Source organism: Oratosquilla oratoria, chromosome 6 (genome assembly GCF_046742065.1).
Source record: "Oratosquilla oratoria isolate Oo_2021 chromosome 6, ASM4674206v1, whole genome shotgun sequence".
NCBI lineage: Eukaryota > Metazoa > Arthropoda > Malacostraca > Stomatopoda > Squillidae > Oratosquilla > Oratosquilla oratoria.
Genome location: NC_134782.1, coordinates 84855121 through 84879409, shown reverse-complemented (window position 1 = coordinate 84879409; position 24289 = coordinate 84855121). Strand labels below are relative to the sequence as shown.

The following is a 24289-nucleotide window of genomic DNA, read 5'->3' as shown; positions in this document are numbered from 1 at the left end:
CCAAACTTACACTCACCCTTCCCTTTCAACTTAGTTTCACTCAAAGCCAACACATCCATCTTTCTTCTCACAAACATACTACCTATCTCTTCCCTTTTACTCTCATCTGTACCACATCCACGCATATTAAAATACCCAAACCTTTGGGTGCTGGTCAGAAAACTCCCAGACTCTCTTATGCCTTCACTTTTTCTTTTAGGAATGTCCCCTGTGGGGCTACAAGGAGAAGGATGCCTAGTCCCAATCCCCATCCCTTTCTTCTCGCCTCTTACGAGCCAAGTGGAAATATTTGGTGGCAGTATTCTTTTCCCCCACCACAGAAAAATGAATACTCAGAGAAATGGCACAGGACAGCAAACAAGGGGTTGGGGGACAGCATAACGGAGGGACAGTCGTAGTATAAAAGTGTCATAATTTCTCTATGAACAGAGTTTTCCTCTATCATACTCGTAGACAAAATTATGTGTGGCTCTGGTCCGTAGGGGCGCCCCATATAGACCACATAAAAAATTGATAAACAAAATTGAAAAAATAGGAGGAATTCAAGGCAGGCTGTTGGAATGGATGAGGGGCTTTTTAATTGGAAGATGAGATTGGTTCTTGGGGATAAAAACTCGAAATGGGAAGAAGTAAAAGGTGGCGTCCCCCTTAATGTTTGCCACATACATAAATGATATGGACGAAGGAGTGAATTGTTACATGAACTTCTTTGCCAACAATGCTAAATTGCTCAAGAGAGTGAAAAAAGAAGAAGATTGCAGATCGTTACAAGATGACTTACATAGAGTATGGGAGTGGATTCAGAAACACAAAATGAATTTTAACATCAAGAAATGTAGCATAATGGAGTTCGGCAAAGGCAAAAATAGAGTCTCAGGAAACTATATGATTGGAGATAAAGAAGTCAAAAAAGTTAACTCAGAGAGGGACCTAGGAGTAATCATCTCAAGTGACTTGACTCCTGACAAACATGTAAACAAGATATTTGTAGATGTACAATCTGTTAAGATCTATGAAAGTTGCTTTCAACTACATGGATGAAGAGATGGTTAAGAAATTAATTGTCGCATTGATAAGACCGAAACTAGAATATGCTATATCATTGTGGGCACCGAGCACAAAGAAGAATACAAAGAAATTAGAAAAAATCCAGAGAGCAGCGACCAAGATGGCACCTACACTATCAAATTTGACATATGAACAAAGATTGGAGAAATTACAACTGATAACACTAGAGCAGAGAAGGGAGAGAGGCGATTTGTTGACCATCTTTAGAATTATGAAAGGAATGGAAGTTCTTGATAGAGATGACCTATTAAAATGGGACAAAAGAGAAACAAGAGGACACGCAAAGAAACTAAAGAAAGACAGTTACAGAAGAGACCTGAAAAAGAACAGTTTCCCACACAGGGTAATTGATGTCTGGAACAAATTGAACAGTGAAACAGTTAATGCCTGTGAACTTTAACATCAAGAAATGTAGCATAATGGAATTTGGAAGAGACAAAAACAGAGTTTTGGGAAAATATACAATTGGAAACAAAGAAGTAAAGAAAGTAAACTCAGAGAGGGACCTAGGAGTAATCATCTCAAGTGACTTGACACCTGACAAACATGTAAACTATTCGGAGAGACTTATAACTTATTAAGATCAATGAAAGTGGCCTTCGACTACATGGATGAAGAGATGGTTAAGAAAATAATTATTACATTGATAAGACCAAAACTAGAATATGCTATATCAATGTGGACACCAAGCACAAAGTAAAACACAAAGAAATTAGAAAGAATCCAAAGAGTGGCGACAAAGATGGCACCCACACTATCAAATTTGACATATGAACAAAGATTGGAGAAATTACAGCTGTCAACATTGGAGCAGAGAAGGGAAAGAGACGACCTGTTGACCATCTTCAGAATTATGAAAGGGATGGAAGTTCTCAATAGAGATGACCTATTGAAATGGGACAAGAGAGAAGCAAGAGGACACGATAAAAAGTTAAAGAAGGCCAGTTACAGAAGAGAGCTGAAAAAGAACAGTTTCCCGCACAGTGTGATCGATGTCTGGAACAAACTAAACAGTGAAACAGTGAATACCAAAACTATACATGAGTTCAAAAATAAATTGGATGTGGAGAGATACGAAAACGGGTCACAACAAGCATAGCTCTTGTCCCGTAAAATACAACTAGGTAAATACGTGCACAATAACACCAAAAGATGGCTGGCCAATTATCTGGCAGGCAGAAATGCTTATGTGTCATATAATGGTCAATCATCACACATCAGAAACATTAAGAATTGAGTACCATAGGGCTCTGTTCTATCCCCCCCACTCTTTAATCTATACATGTATGATATACCCACACCAGACACCTCAGAAATACAAATCTCTTCCTATGCACACACCATAACAATTACATGTACACATCGTAACACAGACAAAGCTGCAGAAATAACCCAGCCATACCTCGATACACTCAACACATGGTTTATTACATACATACTCAAAATGGCCCCAGTCAAATCTACAGCAACACTTCTCACCAACTGGACAAAAGAACACAAATACATTTCTCAACTTTATATCAACAACACACACACCCCAAAAATTCTTGGTGTAACATACAATACATTCAGTAGTGGGATTCAGCCGGTTCTTACCTATTCGCTAGAACCGGCTCACGCAAATTTGTCAGTTCGGCGAACCGGCTAACTGGCGAACCAACTAGTTGCTCAGCTGGTCAGTGGTCTTCTGCATCTCATCCGATAAGTACCGGGACGGTATGTTTCGTAACTTTCGTTAGTGATTTATTGCATAGTTTATTTACACAAGTGGTTACCAGTTTTTTTCATGTATATAGTGCTTGGTTTCTCTGTATATTTGTGTTATTAAACTACATTTTATTATAATTATGGACATACATACATACACGCACTCTCATACACACTCCTTAGGCCTACCCACACAAACATGTTTGTTTATAAATAACACAAATGCATTGCACACATGCACACACATACTCATGTACATGTACACATATGCACACGTGTAAGCACATACATAGCCTACACATGCACACACTACCCCCACACAAACATGCGTCCGTAAAAAAATAAATACACCTGCACTAGGTTGCCCAAATCGAATTTTTTGATCACGAGACTAACTATAGGTTGGCACCCAGGTCTATACCCCATTTTTTTTTTCCACCTGACAATTTTTCAGGTTTTTCGTATGTAAATATTTGAATATTTTTTACGTTTGGCAGCCAGAGATGCATTTTAAATATAATATTGTTAGTTTTCCATATTTCTAGTTAGAATATTTAATTGATAACAATAATATAAAGAAAATGTGGCTAAGAAGTGGTTGCAAATTAGTGTCAGATGGAAATACACCGACTATAACAATAATAATAATTTTTTTTGTAACAGAACCGGCTGACGAAAAATTTGAATCCCACTACTGAATACATCCATGTCATTTAAACAACACATCACAAACATAAAAAATAAATGCACACCTAGACTCAATGCACTTAAATCAATCACAAGAACAACATTTGGACAAAACAAAGAAACTAATACTACAATATACAAACAATGCATATGCTCAAAGATGAATTATGCGAGTCCAGCATGAGCACCTAATCTCACTGAGACACACCTCAACATCCTTCAGACCATAACAAAACAAAGCATTAAAAACAATTACAGGCTGCACATATACAACACCTACAGACCACCAACACTATGAAACAAAAGTCCTCAAACTCAAAGATCACCTTGACATGAAAGGCACACAAACATTTGCTGCAGCCTCCACAAACACAGCACACCTACTACACTACATAGCAGAACACCCACACACACCAAGAAGAAGAAGAAGAAAAAAGTATATATATATATATCACACACAAATACTCTCTTCTCTTCCTCCAAAACCACCAAATACCAGCCTCCGGAAACATATTCATAATCACATCACTCACTGCTCCATTAACACACTAAAAGACAACACATTACTGCATGCCAGACCCCCTGATATCTATCCCTCTGAATCCTCTCTCCCATGAAAGGACAGAGTCCACCTGGCCAGACCGTGATGTGACCACCCCCCAGTCCTTCTAAGCTACCAGAAGAGACTTGGGGATCGGTGCCACCTGCGTAGAGCCGGTGGCCAGGGCTGGTTGCCACTGTTTGGCCCCCAACTCTTGGGGTTGGGGGGTGGTCCCACGAACACAAATACATACCTCATCTCTACATCAACAACACTCTAATACCACACACAAACACACCGAAAATTCTTGGTGTAACATACGATACATCCATGTCTTTCAAACAATACATCACAAACATAAAAAAAAAATGCACACCCAGACTTAACGCACTTAAGTCAACCACTGGAACAACATTTGGACAAAACAAAGAAACTAATACAACAATATACAAACAATGCATACACTCAGTGATGAATTATGCGAGTCCTGCATGGGCTCCTAATCTCAGTGAGACACACCACAACACCCTTCAAATCATACAAAACAAAGCCCTAAAAACAATTACAGGCTGCACAAATACAACACCTACAGACCATTTACATCATGAAACAAAAATCCTCAAAGTCAAGGACCACCTCGACATGAGAGGCACACAAACACTTGCTGCAGCCACCACAAACACATCACACCTGCTACACTACATAGCAGAACACCCACACACACCAAGAAACCTTAACCACTTCACTACGGGACTTAAATCTCGCGGGCAGCAGCCAATGCCAGCCGTACGACATGTCGTAATAATACTCGTATCATAAAATATAGTCACGGCTTATATCGATCATTCTCTCTTTCACCCGTGAATTTTGAAAACCACAGAGAATGGGATTAAGAGCAGATTAGAGAGAATGTAAAAACACAGGGGCGACTACAATAAATATAATCAAGACGCCGATATGGCAGCGTCGCGAATCCACTTGCTCCTCATGACGCCTACGTGTGCTGCTCCGTATGGAAGGGGTTAAAACAACACCCAAAGACCTGTATCACACACACATACTCTCTTCTCTTCCTCCACAACCACCAAATACCAGCCTCCGGAAACATATTCATAATTATATCACTCACCGCTCCATTAACACACTGAAAGATAACACACTGCTGCATGCCAGACCCCCTGATATCCACCCTTCTGAATCCTCTCTCCCACAAAAGGACAGAGTCCACTTGGCCAGACTGCGGTGCGGCCACCACTTCTAAGCTACCATTGTGAACAGCTGCCCAGGATGTAACACTTCACCCCATACCATACAACACATAATGGAAGACTGCATTATTCACAATCATGCACGCAAACGACACAACATACACTCTATAAAGGATTTGTGGGAAAACCCAGTTTCGGCTGTGGCATTCCTTGGGGAGACGGGACTGCTCGGACAGACAGTCTAGGGAACAACAACAACAACAACAACCAGAAGAGACTGGATGACTGCATTATGGACAAATGCCCAGGATGTAACACTTCACCACACACTATTCAACACGTCACGGAAGACTGCATTATATACAATCACGCATGCAAACAACATAACATACACTATTACACTCCATAAAGGATTTGTGGGAAAACCCCATTTTGGCCATGGCATTCCTTGGGGAGACAGGACTGCTCGGACAGACAGTCTAGGGAACAACAACAACAACATTGCCCTACTCTAGCCTTGTTCACAGAACACAATACAGACCCCCTGAATTGCCAACCTTGAAATTGCTGGACTATTTAATGAATTTTTCCTGTGAAATATAAATACACCAGTATATAATGGTACAAGAAAAAGTACAATGCTTAGTTTATAAATGGTGTGCAACTGTACTGTACAGTACTATATAACACTAGCAATACATTACCTTCACCACTCATTGTCATCATGGCTTCCTATTATCATCATCCTATAGGTAAAGTAAGCACTGTCCTTGTTAATAAAGTCATTCTATAGTTTAAATGTATTAATTGGCTATGTATTACACCATTAGTGGTTTGTAAGGTTTGCAATTAATGGTAAATGTTGTTTTCAAGAGGGGTTTCAAGAACTAGCTAATTTTAGGAATTAGCAAGGAGGTTGAAGTCTAACCCTTGGCAATTCAGGGGGGTCCACTCTATCTCTTCCTTGAGTGAACTGAGGATCAATCCAGTGGTTACTGCCAGCTACCTGGGAGCCATGGGCCTCTTACAAAAGAGACCTGGGACAATAGATTGATTGACAAAGGCATGAGATGTCTGGTCAACTCAAATAATATCAAGAGAAATCAAACTCACAGTATTACCGGGCATAATCTTAGGTTGCACTAGGTCTCCCTCTTGAAAAAGGAAGATGAAGATGGCATGCAGTGATGTGATGGCCCCAGACAATGTTTCTTCCTTATCATCCTGGAGAGAACCATAAATATAAATTTAGTGAGTTGCATAAAATAGCTTCTATAACCTGTTCTATGCTACTTACAATTTTATTAACCCCTTCCATACAATGAAGCCAATGTTGGCATCATGAGGCATGAATGAGTATACAGTAAAAGCTCTCTTATCCGGCATCACTGGGACCAAAGGCATGCTGGATACTCGAAAATTCCGGATACTTGAAAGGGTTGCTAAAGTAAGTGAAGGGGTACAGAAATATGTCTACAATCACCCCCTTTACTCACTATTAATGTCAGTTAACATATAGTATCACATATCGTAACATAAACAAAGCATCACATGATTGCGGCGTCACCACCTCACTTGCCAACATACAGTTCATCACTAGACACTAACCTTCTCTGTACTCTTCTGAAGGGGTTACTAAAATGAGTGAAGGGTTACAAAAACATTGTCTACAATCAACTCATTTTATTCACTTTTAACAACATTTAACATAACATAAACATTTAACTTAACATAAAAAAGCAGATAAACAAATAAAACCATATCACTCGCCAACATCCAGTTCATCACTCCAGTTTATCACTATCCTCTGTATTTGTTTGCCACTCTTTCTTTCCCTTACAACCTACTTTAAAATAGTTTCTTATGTCAGCTTGTTTGCAGCTCTTTCCTCTTTGCAATAAAAACTCATTCTGAATGCAGTGAAGAGACATAACATCTCGGGTGGACATATAGCTGCACTGCTCTGCAAACTTAACAAAGACAGCTAAACCATTTGCAGCATCTTTCCACACCACCTTAGGCTCAGGGTCATCTTCTTCCTCACTATCTGCCTCTGTCATCTTCTCAAGATTATCTTCAATTTCCACATTGATAAGTTCCTCATCAGCTAGAGTGAATGTTATCGCTTTGTCTTTGTCCACATCTACCCACTCTTTTAGTGCCTCATCTGTTATGCTAAGTTTAGCACCACCACCCATCTCCCTCAACTCACTCACCACTGAATTTCTCTTGCCACCAAACCCTTCAATGTCAGAATCATCCACCTCTTCAAACATGATCAAGGGATACAATTTATTCCAATATTGCATAAAGTTTTTTTTTTTGACATCATGCCAAGCTAACGAAGCCATGAAGATATAGTCTTTTACATTAAATTTTTTTTGGAACTCAGGGATTGTACCGTCATCATAATTTACAATATGCTGGATACTTGAAGTTGCTGGATACCTGAATGCTGGATAAGAGAGCTTTTACTGTACAAGGATGCCAGCATTGGCATCTTGATTATGTTTATTTTCTAGTTGAGCTGAGAGATCCCTGTATTTTGTGAACTGGCTTGATTGCATTTTCTGTTTATAAACATTCAGGGGAAAGAAAATAAGTACTACAGCTGTAACTTATTTTAAAATGTGTGTATTGTAAGGCATCATCAAATCACTGTACATCAAGCAGCCAATGCTGCACATGAGAATTCAATTCATATTGGAGAGGTTAAGATATAAAATTTGACACACTAATCCATAATTCTGAATGCAATTTGTTGCAATCCACTGTGTAATATTTTTGAGAAGAGGTGTTTGCGAGCTATCAATTTATAATGCTTTTTCAAGCTATTTACAAGGCTAGTGCCTCCCCCAAAATACTTTGTATAATGCAGGGGGTCCTCAAATTATAACAGTTTCATTCCTATGCAATGTCGTAAGCCATTTTTCAAAGTATGTCAGAACCAGCTTAAGTAAACACCTCCCATGGTGATTGGCTTCTTTCTTTTTCAATGTACTGCCATCAGAAGACTCTGCCTTACACTTGGGAGCCTTAATAAAGACAAAAAAAAAAGTCCCCCATTCACACACACACTTTTGTTGGATGGACGGCGAGGATTAGAGTTCTGAGGAAAAAGTGAAATTTTCGTGGACCTCAATGCAAAGGAAGTACCTATTGTATTTACATTGAAGGGGATAACTCGTGGTGTCGTGGGAAAGTGAGGAAAAAGGAGAAGTGGAGGGATTACTGAGGGAAATGGAAGGAAATGAGGAAGGGGAAGACTTGGTCCAAGAGGCCAGACGTCTTGTAAACAAATGGAGGACCGATGATTTTGGTGATGGGATTAACAAAAATGTAAAGATTAGAAATATAGATAAGAGCAGCACAATGGAAGGTGAGGATAATAATTTCCAGGGATTTAAGGAGGGTGGGGGGGGATACCAACCTCCCCCAATTGACAAAACTAGAGAAACTTGATAGGATGATCGAACATTGGGAAGACAGGTTCGGTAACGTAACCAACATTGCGCAGAGTTGAAAAAGTTGGAAGAACTAGAGAAGGCGAACAAAAAATTAACTAATGAAATAGAATTAAAAAGACAGTTAAAAGAAGTAAAAGAGGAGAATGAAGAATTAAAGAGGAATAATAAAGACAATAAAGAGGCCATAACAAAGCACAGGGTTGCAAAAAAATCCAGGAAAACAGTAAAGTTGCATTAACTGACATAATTAAACAGCAAATGAAAAGAACAAACTGAAGACTCAGTTATCAAAGTGATGAGACAGAAGGAGAATATAATAAGAGACTTAGCAGATAAAAAGAAATGTATAATTATATTAGGAATGGAAGAGAAACATAACTTAGATAGAACTTCATGAATCAGTGAGGAAAAAGAAAAAGTAAGCAGTTTACTAGAATTACTTCAGGAAGATGAACCTAAAATAATAAAACAAATCAAAGACATGTTTAGGCTCGGAAAATATAGTACAGATAAGACCAGACCAATTAAGATTAAATTCAGGTCACAAACAACAGCAGAGAATATCTTAGCAAAAACAGGGAAGCTAGCAGCAAGTGAACAATATAAAAAGGTATGGATAAAAAGATAAATGAATAAAGAGGAAAGAGAGGAAGAAAAAAAGAAAAGGTAAGAAGCTAAAGAAAAAAATGAGACCAGAACGGAGTCAGGAAAACAAGAATTCTACTGGAGAGTAGTGAATATGAAATTGAGGAAATGGACCATAACAGAAACAAAAAAGAAACAGAGAATACAATGGAAATAACAGAAAGTTAAGAGTGTCCTACACAAATATAGATGGATTAATAACAGGACTGAATGAACTGAACGAGTATCTGAAGGAAAAAGAACCGGACATAATGGGAATTGTAGAGACAAAATTAAAAGGTCCACTACCACCCAACAGCATAGGACACAAAGCATATAATTATTGGATTAGAAACAGAGAGATAAAACAAAGGGGTGGAGTTATGTTTCTGACTAAGAAGGATATAAACGTGAAGAGTGTCACATATGGAAAGAATAGAGATGATTATGATAGAAGTAGAAGACAGAGATAAGAAGAGCAGAAAGTTTGTAATAAACTATGTGCCCCCAAAAACAGCCTCGTCGGAAGAGAGTGAACATAAAAGTATATTAGAAGACACAAGAATAACATTAAACAAGATAATGGAAGATGGAGGAAGAATAGTTATGATGGGCGACTTTAATTGCAAAGAAATCTGCTGGAAAGACATGACCTTAAAGGGTGGAGAAGACTCATGGGGAAATGTTCTACTTGAGATGATTATTGACCACACAATGACACAATGGATACAAGAGAACACTAGGTATAGAAATGAAGAAGATCCATCGAGACTAGACCTAATAATCACATCTGAACCTAAGAGAGTGAAAAGATAGAATACCAGGCACCAAAAAGTAAAAGTGACCACATATTGATAGAACTAGAACTAAATGAGAAAAAATACATGAAAAGAAATGAACAATATAGAAAAGGAAGATTGATGTATGAAAAAACAAATTTTGATAAAATATGAGAATTCTTTCAAAATGAAAACTGGGAAAGAATACACAAAGAAGATACAACAGTAGAAGAGAAATGGAATATTTTGACAAAAATTTATAAAAAAAAAAAAAAAAAAAAAAAAAAAAAAAAAAAAAAAAAAAAAGGAGTGGAAAAGTATGTCCCAAGACAAAAGCAAGAAAAAGAATATGTAAAGTGCTGGTACAACAAAAGTTGTAGAGAGTTAAAAGACAAAAGAGACAAAGCTTTGACTGAATGGAAGAAAGACAAAAGACCTGATAAATGGAAAATATATACTTGTTATAGAAATGAATATGAACAAGCGTGCAGAGAGGAAAAGAGAAAATATGAAAAAGATGTCATAGAAAAATATAAAGACCAACCAAATCTATTCTACAGATTTGTAAACAACAAACTGAAAAACAAACAAGATTTGGAGAAATTAAGACAAGGAGGAGTTGAATACACAGAGGAAATAGAAATGGCATAAATTATGAACAAGCATTTTAAATCAGTATTTACAAGGGAGAATATACAACCCGAAGAGATCGAATGGAAAGAGAAAGTCCCCCCTATGAAAGAAATAGAAGTAACAAGGAATGAAATAATGAAACACTTGAGTAATCTTGATGTCAGAAAATTGCATGGACCAGATGAAATAGCAAACTGGATTTTGAAAGAATGCAGAAATGAACTGGCAGACAAAATACATAGCATAATAAATAGTTCCTTGAAAGAAGGAAAAGTTCCAGAAGATTGGAAAAAAGCAAATATAGTACCTATATATAAAGGAGGAAATAAAGAAGACCCTACCAACTATAGACCAGTCTCTCTAACAAGTACAATAGCAAAAATTTGTGAAAGAATTATCAAAAGTAAATGGCTTATGATAGGGTAGACAGAAAGGCACTGTGGGAGGTTATGCAGATATACGGGATAGGAGGAAAGCTTCTGGGAGCTGTCAAGAGTATTTATGAGAGTAGTAGAGCTTGTGTCAGGATTGGAAATGGAGAGAGTGAGTGGTTCGAGGTAAAGGTGGGACTTCGTCAAGGATGCGTTATGTCGCCCTGGCTGTTCAACTTATACATGGATGGGGTGGTGCAAGAGGTAAATGCAAGGGTAGTGGGCAAGGGATTGGAGATGGTTAAAGAAAATGGAGAAAAGTGGGAGGTGAGCCAGCTGTTGTTTGCGGACGACACTGCGCTTGTGGCAGGATCGGAGGAGGGATTGAGGAAGTTGGTGACAGAGTTTGGGAGAGTATGTGATAGAAGAATGCTAAAGATAAATGTGGGTAAAAGTAAGGTGATGAGATGCACAGATAAGAGTTCTCAGAAATAATATAAAAGTGTCACACAAACTCATAGATAAAAGTTGAAAATATATATAAATACTGGTGAAACACAACCTTATTCCCCATTCAGAGACACAACATCACATACCCATTATTTCTTGTTTAACATGTCCTCTTGGAACCCTTATAATCAATTCAACGTCACACCCCCCCTTCTCCACGTATAACCACCCAAAGATTTTGTGTCTCTGACTATATAACTATATATATATATATATCAATATTATATTTGTTAACCATGTACCATTAGGTGCCGGGTGCCACCTAACCCCCAGGGGGAGGGCGATATGTATACATCACTATAACCACATCACCATTCCCACAAATCATGTGAGCGGTGTCACAATCATCACCCAGACATTCTGTCGCCAGACACATCCGCCCTGACAAGCTGACCCAGCACTTATCGCAGGAAAGCTGACCCAGCAGTTATCGAGTACTCGGAACCAAGATACACACACAGACATACGAACGCACACATAAATGCGGTCAATCGCCAATTCCGAATAACACACGACAACACAGTAGTAATCAACCCTTGCCCCCTGGATATATTATACATTATAAAAAGGGATATAAGAAATAATTTATGAACTAACAACCATGTAAAGGGCCGGATTTTCCTATTAAAATTGTTTTCAAGGTGACTAAAGAGCACCTCAGAATTCTACAGACACAGCACTTCCGCCCCACAAAAACGGAGTGGAGAGCTCCAGGAGCGGTCGGTGTCTGACGTGCCCTGTGAACCATAGTATAGAGAACTGTGCGTGAACTGTGTAAATAAAGTGTAGAAACTGAACATTGTGATTTGTAACCCCAGGGGGGTTGGTTACATTCTACGAAGAAACTGAACATTGATTTCTAACCCCAGGGGGGTTGGTTACAATGATCGGAGGAGGGATTGAGGAAGTTGGTGGCAGAGTTTGGGAGAGTATGTGATAGAAGAAAGCTAAAGATAAATGTGGGTAAAAGTAAGGTGATGAGATGTAAAAGTAAGGTGATGAGATGTACAAGGGGTGAAAGTGGCAGTAGACTGGAAGTGAGCATTAAGGGAGAGCGACTGGAAGTGGATAGTTTTAGATACTTGGGTGCAAATTCTGTAGTGACTCACAATCTTCTTCAGTGTTCACTTTTTTCAATAGTTTTGCATCATCTGCAAAGCTCATATAACTTTCAATTCCTTCATCCATATCATTAATATATATAGCAAACATTATTGGGGCCAAAACTGTTCCTTGTGGAACACCACTTATCACTTCATCCCAATTAGAGTGTTTGTCTCTTATCACCACTCTCATTTTTCTTTCTTGCAAATAGTCTTCCATCCATTTCAGCAGTTTGCCCTGTATTGCACCTGTAGTTTCTAATTTCTTAAGCAACTTCTTATGTGGCACCTTGTCAAAAGCTTTTCTTAGGTCTAGAAATGCACAATCAGCCCATCTATCTCTTTCTAGTATTATATCTATTAGCCTTGAATAGATACATATTAGGTTTGTGACGCATGATCATCCTTGTCTGAATCCAAATTGTCTTGGGTTTAGTATGTTGTTTTTTCTAAATGCCTTACCTATCTACTTTTGATAATTCTTTCACAAATTTTTGCTATCGTGCTTGTTAGAGAGACTAGTCTATAGTTGATAGGGTCTTCTTTATTTCCTCCTTTATATATAGGTACTATATTTGCTTTTTTCCAATCTTTTGGAACTTTTCCTTCTTTCAATGAACTGTTTATTATGCTATGTATTTTGTCTGCCAGTTCATTTCTGCATTCTCTCAAAATCCAGTTTGCTATTTCATCTGGTCCATGCAATTTTCTGACATCAAAATTATTCAAGTGTTTCATTATTTCATTCCTTGTTATTTCTATTTCTTTCATAGGGGGGACTTGCTCCTCCCATTCGATATCACTAGGTTGATTGTTCTCCCTTGTAAACACTGATTTAAAATGCTTGTTCATAATTTCTGCCATTTCTATTTCCTCTGCGTATTCAACTCCTTGTTGTAGTTTCTCTAAATCTTGTTTGTTTTTCAGTTTGTTATTTACAAATCTGTAAAATAGTTTTGGTTGGTCTTTATATTTTTCTATGACATCTTTTTCGTATTTTCTTTTTTCTTCTCTGCACACTTGTATATATTCATTTCTATAACTAGTACATATTTTCAATTTTTCAGGTCTTGTATTTTTTACATTTGGTCCAAGCTTTGTCTCTTTTGTCTTTTAACTCTCTACAACTTTTGTTGTACCAGCACTTTACATATTCTTTTTCTTGCTTTTGTCTTGGGACATACTTTTCCACTCCTTCTTTATAAATTCTTGTCAAAATATTCCATTTCTCTTCCACTGTTGTTTCTTCTATATATTCTTTCCCAGTCTTCTTTTTGAGAGAATTCTCTTATTTTATCAAAATTTGTTTTTTCATACATCAATCTTCCTTTTCTATATTGTTCATTTCTTTTAATGTATCTTTCCTCATTTAGTTCCATTTCAACCAATATGTAGTCACTTTTACTTATTTGTGTCTTATATTCAATCTTTTCCACTATTTTGGGTTCAGATGTGATTATTAGGTCCAGTCTCAATGGTTCTTCTTCATTTCTATACCTAGTGTTCTCTTGAATCTATTGTGTCATTGTGTGGTCAATAATCATATCAAGTACCGTATTTTACGGCTTGCAAGACGCTGCATCTTGGAAGACGCACCCTAATATTTGAAAGAAATTTCCAAGAAGAAAGTCATTCTCATACAAGAACACATTCACCATATACCCGACCACTGAACACAAACACATAAGAAGCAAGGAGTCTACAAGACACTATTGTCTCAGCACTCGTTACAAATTTGCTGGAGCACTAACCACAAATTTACAACTATGTAAATAAAAATATCATAGGTAAATACATACACACAGTGAAGCAGTCCATCTCTTCTTCTTGTTTTAGTGGCGGGCGAAGGCACGTATTGGACGTATTGTTTACATTACGTACCGTAATCACTTGTCCGATTTTGTTTGTATGGCGATGATACTAGTTGGTGGTTAGTAAATATACTATACATTTTTCATTGTCCAAGGGTGGTTTTATTTTCATAAAAATAAACTAAAAATTTCCAACTTCACTCAATTCTTCTTCTTGTTTCCTCCACTGCCAAATCATTTTTTCGGTAGGCGGTGGTCCAAAGTGTCTTTCTGCTGCTCTGTTACCATGTTCTTGGCATATCGTACAACTTGTAGCTTGTATGCGATAGTATAACTAAACCGTTTCGATGAACTAGCCATGGGTGATAATTTCCAGGACAAAAAAGGTTGTGATATGTGTGACAGCCTGGTGGTAACTGATATATTTCACGACATAAGAGTGTGGGCAAACCTTTTATACAGTAAAAGTCCTCAATTTCGGAGGTTTGTCATTCGGAAATTTGGGAGGCTGAATAACTTAGGTTATTAAAATAGCTGAATCCGCCAATCATAAAAACCAAACGCGTCAGTGCTGCAGTTCGTATTTTATTTTGCAATCGTGTTTCACAGGCTTTATCAATGTGAATATAATTCACAAGTGCAGTTTTGACTTTTGCTTGTACGAGTAAGCTATTTGGATGTTCTATTAATAAAGGTATAAAGGCACAGGGGCATGTGTGTGCATTCGTGTGTATGTGTTGCTATAAGACGAGGGAGCGGCACATTTTCTCCACATGCCGAGTAGGCTCCAGGAAGGATTATGGTATTGGAAATACTTGTAACAGCTAAGTACTGAGTTTACATCATATAAAAGACTGAATTAAATAGTACTTAAGCTAACACCATAGTGTAATGACTCAACATACAAATCCAGGTCGCTATCGGTCAAGTGTCAAAGCTCACTTGAGCCTGGGTGTTGCCTTACAATACAACATTCGTCTTGGAAGACGCACTAGTATTTTTCAGGGTATTTTTTAGGAAAAAAAAGTGTGTCTTATAAGCCGTAAAATACGGTAGTACATTTCCCCATGAGTCTTCTCTGCCCTTTATTGTCATCTCTTCCCAGCAGACTTCTTTACAATTAAAGTCACCCATTATAACTATTCTTCCATTATCTTATTTAACCACTTCCATACGGTGACGCCTACATAGGTGGCATGAGGAGCAAGTGGGTACGCGATGATACCGACGTCAGCATCTTGATTATATTTATTGTAGTCGTACCTACGTAACCTCCATTCTCTCTAAACTGGCTTCATCATATTTTCTATGGTTATCAAAATTCACGGGTGAAAGAGAACGAACGATTGAGCACTGATTTTATTTTTTATAATGCAATTATGATGCAACATCGCACGTTGGGCAGCTACTGCTGCCTGACGTGCGATGTGCCCCGGAGTGAAGAGGTTAATGTTATCCTTATGTCTTCTAACATACTTTTATGTTCTCCCTCATCCCATGAGGCTGTTTTAGGAGGCACATAATTTATTACATACTTTCTGCTCCTCCTATCTTTGTCTTCCACTTCCATCATAATCATCTCTACTCTATTTTTTCCATATGTGACATTCTTCACATTTATATCCTTCTTAGTCAGGAACATAACTCCACCCACTTGTTTTACCTCTCTGTTTCTAATCCAACAATTATATGCACCATGTCCTACACTGTTGGGTGGTAGTGGACCTTTCAATTTTGTCTCTACAATTCCCATTATGTCCGGTTCTTTTTCTTTCAGGTAATCATTCAGTTTGTTCAAGCCTGTTATTAAGCCATCTATATTTGTGTAAGACATTTTCAATTTTCTGCTACTTCCATCGTGTTTTCTGTTCCCCTTCCGCTTTTCTTTGTTATGTACCATTTTCTCACTTTCATATTCACTACTTTCCAATAGAATTTCTCTTTTTCTGTCTCTGTTCTGTTCTCATTTTTTTCCTTAGCTTCTTGTATTTTTGCTTTCTCATCCTCTCTTTCCTATTTGTTCATTTCTCTTTTTATCCATATCTGTTTAAATTGTTCACTGTTTGCTAGTTTCCCTTTTTTTGCTAAGATAATCTCTGCTGTTGTTTGTGACCTGAATTTGATCATAATTGGTCTGGTCTTAGCTGTATTGCATTTCCCTAGTCTATATATTTCTTCTATTTCTTTCCCTGTCTCTGCTCCATCTTCTTGAACTACTTCCAATATCTTATTTACTTTCTCCTTCTACTCCTTTATCTTGTAGTCCAATTTGTATTATATTTCTCTTCCATTCCCAATATCATTATACGTTTCTTTTTATCCACCAAGTCTCTTACTATATTCTCTTCCTCCCTCATCACTTTAATAATTGTGTCTTTAGTTTGATCTTTCATCTGTTGCGCTACTATATCATTAAATACAATTTTGTTATTATCTTGGACTTTTTTCCAACCCTGTACTTCTTTTGCTATGGATTCTTTATTCTCCTTATTATTCCTCTTTAATTCTTCATTCTCATCTTTTACTTCTTTTAACTGTCTTTTTAATTCTTCTATTTCCTTAGGGTTTGGTTCTCCTTCTTCAACTCTTCCAATTTATCAACTCTCTGTGCTATCTTTGTAAGTTGACCGAACCTACTCTCCCAATGTTCGGTCATTTTCTCTAGTTTTTCTTCTAGACTTGCTAATCGGGGGAGGTTGGCATCCCCCCCCCCTCATTAAATCCATGGAAATTATCATTTTCACTTTCCATTGTGTTGTTCTTACCTATATTTCTAACCTTAATGCTTTTACTGATATTTTCAATTTACCGTGTCGTCAGCAGACCTCTTGTTTACATTTTTTCTGCTGTCAGGGGGCGCCCGTTTGTCTCCCTCCTCATTTCCTTCCATTTCCCTCAGTAATCCCTCCCCTTCTCCCCTTTCATTACCTTTCTACTACACCACAAGCTTTCCCCTTCCATACTAATACAAAAATGTACTTCCTCGTAGTTGAAATCCACGGAAATTGCGTTTTTTTTCCGGAGTTCCAATCTTCGCCGTCAATCCGACGATTGTGTGTGTGTGTGTTACCTAATTTTATCTAACTGTAGTATACAGGAAAGGAGCAAAGCTCATTGGGTCCTGTCTCCTATTCTCTAATTTTCTAACATGCCTAGGCTCAAGTTCATATACGATCCCAACTTAATCTATATCTTTGGTTTCCAATTATCATATTTAGATTTGAGGTCATGTATTGTTTGAGCTTGGTCTATATCACCTTCTAAGCTATTCCACATATCTATACATCTATATGGAAAACTGTATTTCTTCACATACTTTTGACATGTGCAGACATGTTGGCATAGTTTGTTGTTCCTTCCATTATGTCATTAACATACGATATGAAACAATATTGGTGTAAGCACTGAACCTTGTGGAACTCTGCTTGTTACTGCTCTCCAGCTTGGCATCTTGTCCTTTACTACTGTCCTCATGTATATTTCCTTCAAAAAGTCTTTAATCCATTTTAGTAGTTTGCCTCTCAGACTTCCAACATGCTCCAAATTCCACATAAGTCAACTGTGAGGTACTTTATCAAATGCCTTCTCTAGGTCCAGGTACACATAGTCCATCCGCTCCTCTCTCTCTTGCAGCACATCAATCACTCTCAAGTTAAAGCTAAAAAGGTTCAACACACATGACCTTCCAGATCTGAAGCCAAACCGATTGTCTATCAGAATGTTCACCTTTTTATGATATTTAGTCCATCAATACATCACAAACCTTTCACATAATTTCACGATTGTGCTAGTAAGTGATACTAGCCTATAATTTACTAGTGTTTCCTTGTTTCCACCTTTGTGAACTGGCACCATGTTTACCCTTTTCCAATCAAGTGAAACAATGCCTTACTTCACTGAACATGTAATAGGACTGTGGATCTTGTCTGTTAGTTGTTCCCTACATTCTTAAGTATCCAGTCTGAGATCCCATCAAATCCTAAAGCTTTTGTCACATCAATGATCCCAGGAGGTTGAGCACTTAACTCACTTCTAAATTTGTATCTGTTAAACCTGATTTTTTACCCCCCCCCTTTTCTCCAAAAAAAGTTTATTGAAAGTAAAATATACAGAAAAATTTCATTTTATATCTTGAGGAAATAATTCGTCTTTACCAATTTTTATTTAATACTGAAACTACAGACTGTTTCGTTTTAGCTTTGAACCTACAATGACAGTGGTGAAATAGGACAGTCTCTCATCGAGGTGACGTTTAGTTAATATAACTCCTGAAAGAGGGTGTTGTAGTCAGGTGTTTGACACGAGTTTATGAACGGCCACAACGGAATTTGTACCATACCTAAAGTGAAGCAACAAAGCTAACATAAAAATTCAAACTAGGATGCTGTGAACATGGGCAAATATCATGAATATTGATCATGTTTCATGGTGTTTAAAGGTCAGATATCAACAGATATACCATTCACTAAAAATCATCGAAAAAGTACTTTTTAAAAGCATACAAATAAAGTTTTTACCTATTACAGAAGAATTTATTCAGAAAATTCACTTTTAATTGCGCCTCGCATACCACTTTTCCGAAGTCTAGATATTCAGAATAACAATATTGTTTGTTTGGCAACTGTGACGTCACGAACGCGGAATTCCCCGAACCTTTCCCGAAGCGCACGGGCGGAATGTTTCGAATAGCAGACGACGCAATGAAATGAAGACAAAACTGATTTTTGCCAAATTTGATAAGATGTTATTGAAGTCTTGATATCTGACCTTTAAAGGTCAGATATCAAGACTTCAATAACTTTTTGTATTTACAGTTTAATGTACAAAAAAAAAACATACTGACAGTATTCTATATAATTCCACCATCTACATCTTATCAAATTTGGCAAAAAACAGTTTTGTCTTCATTTCACTGCGTCGTCTGCTATTCGAAACATTCCGCCCTTGCGCTTCGGGAAAGGTTCGGGGAATTCTGCATTCGTGACGTCACAGTTGCCAAACAAACAATATTGTTATTCTGAATAACTAGACTTCGGAAAAGTGGTATGCGAGGCGCAATTAAAAGTGAATTTTCTGAATCAATTCTTCTGTAATAGGTAAAAACTTTATTTGTATGCTTTTAAAAAGTACTTTTTCGAGCAATACGATGATTTTTAGCGAATGGTATATCTGTTGATATCTGACCTTTAAGCCTATTTAAACATGAAAAATAAGATTCGATAGATACCTACCTATACCAAATATTTATATAGCCCATGCTGGCGTATTCTTTCATGTCACCATGGCTGTTCTTCTTGTTCTCACGGAACGTCACGGAGAAGTGTGCCGTCCCGACTTTGTGACGGCCAACATCGTCACGTTGTGAAAAAAATTACACACACAGCCGCAGAATTTTTATTGTAGGCCGTAGATAATGCGCACCACCGGATAACGCGCACCCCACATTTTTAGGCCCTTCCAACGGAAAAAAGTCGCGCACTATACGCCGGAAAATACGGTAAGAAATAATCAATAAAATCCAAACTGCTGGCCCAATTGACATGCAACTTGGCATGTGAAGGTTTTATGGGTCAACAAATCACCTGAGCATGTCATTAACATTGCAGGACCTTCTTCTTATACCATTCTTACTAACACCTATCATGTTCCCATGGCAACTGTTGTCAATTTAGAAATAATCAATAAAATCCAAACCACTGGCCCAATTGACATGCAACTTGGCATGTGAAGGTTTATGGGTCAACAAATCACCTGAGCATGTCATTCACATTGCAGGACCTTCTTCTTATACCATTCTTACTAACACCTATCATGTTCCCATGGCAACTGTTGTCAATTTAGAAATAATCAATAAAATCCAAACTGCTGGCCCAATTGACATGCAACTTGGCATGTGAAGGTTTTATGGGTCAATAAATCACCTGAGCATGTAATTAACATTGAAGGACCTTCTTCTTATACCATTCTTACTAACACCTATCATGTTGCCATGGCAACTGTTGTCAATTTAGAAATAATCAATAAAATCCAAACCACTGGCCCAATTCAATTTTATGGGTCAATAAATCACTTGAGCATGTCAATAACATAGCAGGGCCTTCTTCTTATACCATTCTTACAAACACATATCATGTTGCCATGGCAACTGTAGTCAATTTAGAAATAATCAATAAAATCCAAACCTCTGGCCCAATTGACATGCAACTTGGCATGTGAAGGTTTGATCATAAAGCCTGATACTTCAATAGCAAACAAATATTCACCGATTCAAACGCAAATTTGGTTATCAACCTCGGCAAATTAGTTTTCTGAGTAAAAATATTAAGGTAAGGCACCAAGAAACCAATATTTGAATGTAAGAAAACTGTTTTTTAACCTATTTTCTCCCGGATATGAGCAGCTCAAGATCATTGGGTATTATACACTTGGTGATTTGTTGACCCAAAAACCTTCACATGCCAAGTTGCATGTCAATTGGGCCAGTGGTTTGGATTTTATTGATTATTTCTAAATTGACAACAGTTACCATGGCAACATGATAGGTGTTAGTAAGAATGGTACCATTCTTACTAACACCTATCATGTTGTCATGGCAACTGTTGTCAATTTAGAAATATTCAATAAAATCCAAACCACTGGCCCAATTGACGTGCAACTTGGTAGGTGTTAGTAAGAATGGTACCACTCTTACTAAAACCTATCATGTTGTCATGTCAACTGTTGTCAATTTAGAAATAATCAATAAAATCCAAACCACTGGCCCAATTGACATGCAACTTGGTTGATTGATTGATTTATGGAATTTTAGGCTTGAAGGCCAAGTGCTGGAGCCGGTAGGCCATTCGGCGCACATGCAACTTGGTATGTGAAGGTTTTTGGGTCAACAAATCACCAAGTGTATAATACCCAACAATCTTGAGCTGTTCATATCCAGGAGGAAATAGGTTAAAAAACAGTTTTCTTGCATTAAAATATTTTGTTACCGATGTCTTACCTTAATATTTTTACTCAGGAAACTAACTTGCCAAGGTTGATAACCAAATTTATGTTTGAATCAGTGAATATTTGTTTGCTTTTGAAAGAATGGGCTTACACTTGCACAACAAGATAATTTGAATATCCTGCACATGCACTGAACGCTCAAAGCATTCAAACTAAGCCAAACAAAATCCAACGGGTCGCAAAATATGTCATTGTAAACAGTACCAGTACGATGGTGGCGCCACGTTTGTTTTCGCGCGTATCTATGGTATTTGCTTTTTAGCAAGTTTTTGTTAGTGATTTCCACCAAGAAAAGCGTATATCATGTTGATGTATTATAATTTATAAAATCAATATCAAATTATCTATTGCTATATTGTGTAGGTATGCATTTCTAAAAAATACCTTTTCTTATGGAATGGTTAGGTTAAGAGCTATTGGACAACCAAGTTTCATGTTAAATATCACTGCTTAAATGTTCCTGGAATTCATCATAACTTTAATTTTAATCAAACTGGATTATATGTCCTATCAATTTGACTAAGACTTACTTAAAACAATTTCTTATGAACCTTGGCTTGTGGTCAGCCAATACACCATTTATCACAGTGTTTGCATGGTATTAAATATACACATTCTTCCTTGTTTCTAGGGTAACTCTTAATTACAAGGTTTCTCACTATGAATTCCTGATGGTTACCTAAAACTAAAATCAAAATGTTGAAGTTCTTAAGATTATAAAGAAGTCTTACAAAGTTCTAGTGGAGTTGTGGAAATGTACAACTTGATGTATAAATAATAAATACTTGAAATAGCTTAGAATGCAAAATTATCGGTCTCGCTAAACGCCGACCAAAGTCGACCAACGCCGACCAAAACCACACAATGATGGTTTTTGCTCAAATGCATAATTTATATATAAAAAATAGCATATGGTTGCATTATTTGACCTATTTTCTTTAAAATGTGTGATTTCCATGTAAAATTATCCAAGAGAATTTACGTTTTTATCCTCTGCAAAATTACCAACCAGCAACCAACGCCGACCAAACCCAAACAATGACGGCTTTTGCTCAAATGTATAATATTGAATAAAAATTAGCATATGGTTGCATTATTTGACCTATTTTCTTTAAAATGTGTGATTTCCATGTAAAATCATAGAAGTTACGTTTTTATCCTCTGCAAAATTACCAACCGCCGACCAACGTCGACCAAAACCACACAATGACGGTTTTTGCCCAAATGCATAATTTATATATAAAAAATAGCATATGGTTGCATTATTTGACCTATTTTCTTTAAAATGTGTGACTTCCATGTAAAATCATCAAAGAGAATACGTTTTTGTCATTTGAGCAAAAGCCGTCATTGTTTGGGTTTGGTCGGCGTTAATTGCCGGTTGGTAATTTTGCAGAGGATAAAAACGTAACTTCTCTTTGATGATTTTACATGGAAATCACACATTTTAAAGAAAATAGGTCAAATAATGCAACAATATGCTATTTTTTATATATAAATTATGCATTTGATAAAAAACCATCATTGTGTGGTTTTGGTCGGCTTTGGTCGGCGTTGGTCGACTTTGGTCGGGGTTTAGTGAGACCCCAAAATTATAAAATAGCCCAAGTTGGTACCATATAGGTAGGTCAAACACCACCAGAGGCGCCACCGTCGATGAGGAGCACAATAGCGCGTCATTTTATGCGCACGCCATGCAAACGGCCAAATTTACATACCGCCGGATATTTCATTCATACATATGTTATGCGAGTGTATTTACTACGATCGTAGTAAATTTCAAACAATTACATCATCAGTTACATGTCGGTACATAAAAACATAAGATAAACATGGCGGCTTGCTTTCAGCAGTAAATCGAAAATTGGTTCATGTTTCAGCGTAAAAAATGAGCTAAATGAATTCAGAGTGCGGACAACTAAAAATAACGAAAACTACTAGTCTCGCGGATTATTTTTATACCAAAATAAAGGCAGCGTGTTATGGTAGAGCTGAGAAATCGGTGGTACTAATTAGTTTTTTTTTCTATCGGGTCGTATTATCGGATAACAACATCAACATTCATCCCGCCATCTTATCAAACTTCACTCTATTAAGTTTCTTACTATTATGTTATTAGTGTAATAGACTTATAGTTAAATTATTTGAACTATTTTCTTTAAAATGTGTGATTTTCATGTAATATGATCAAAGAGAAGTTACGTTTTTATCCTCTGTAATATTACGGACCAAAGCTACGACTCGTCCTGCCCGCTATCTATGATCACTGGTGGTATGGATCAAACTACACTATTAAGTTTGTTACTATTGTGCTATTAGTGTAATAGCTTGCATATAGTTGAATTATTCAAACTATTTTCTTTAAAATGTATGATTTTAATGTAATTTGACGGCATTCGTAGCTGTGGTGGGTGATTTTGCAAAGGATAGAAACGTAATTCTATGATCAAATTACATGGAAATCACACATCTTATAGAAAATAGGTCAAATAATGCAACCATATACTAAATTTTTATATAAAATTGTGCCTGTCAGTAAAAACCGTCATTGTTTACGTTTGATCGGCGATTAGTCAGACCGCACGTTTCGGCCCGATTTCCTGGGAAAAAATAGGCCCGATTTAATTCCATTCAAAATGCAATATCTCGAGAACTAGGACAGCTAGATGAATAATTCAAATTGCATTATACTCATAGCGACTTTTTGCATCCCATGAGAACTACTTCAGCTCAAATATCAGGAATTTCATTTTCATGTTGACCTAGCTATACCATACA

General features: G+C 37.2%; 1 protein-coding gene across 4 annotated transcripts in view; it reads right to left on the bottom strand.

Moving 5' to 3' along the window:
- Positions 1 to 24289, bottom strand: part of LOC143026678 (nucleolar complex protein 4 homolog B) — a 136165-nt gene that overhangs the window by 70376 nt on the left and 41500 nt on the right. For 3 of the 4 annotated variants that reach the window (XM_076187482.1, XM_076187481.1, XM_076187480.1), the window contains exon 2: positions 6333 to 6435. In XM_076187482.1, the coding sequence (XP_076043597.1) occupies positions 6333 to 6435 (103 nt within the window). Of the gene's footprint in view, positions 1 to 6332; positions 6436 to 14497; positions 14820 to 24289 lie in introns of those variants that run through there. The other variant, XM_076187483.1, reaches the window with a different exon arrangement.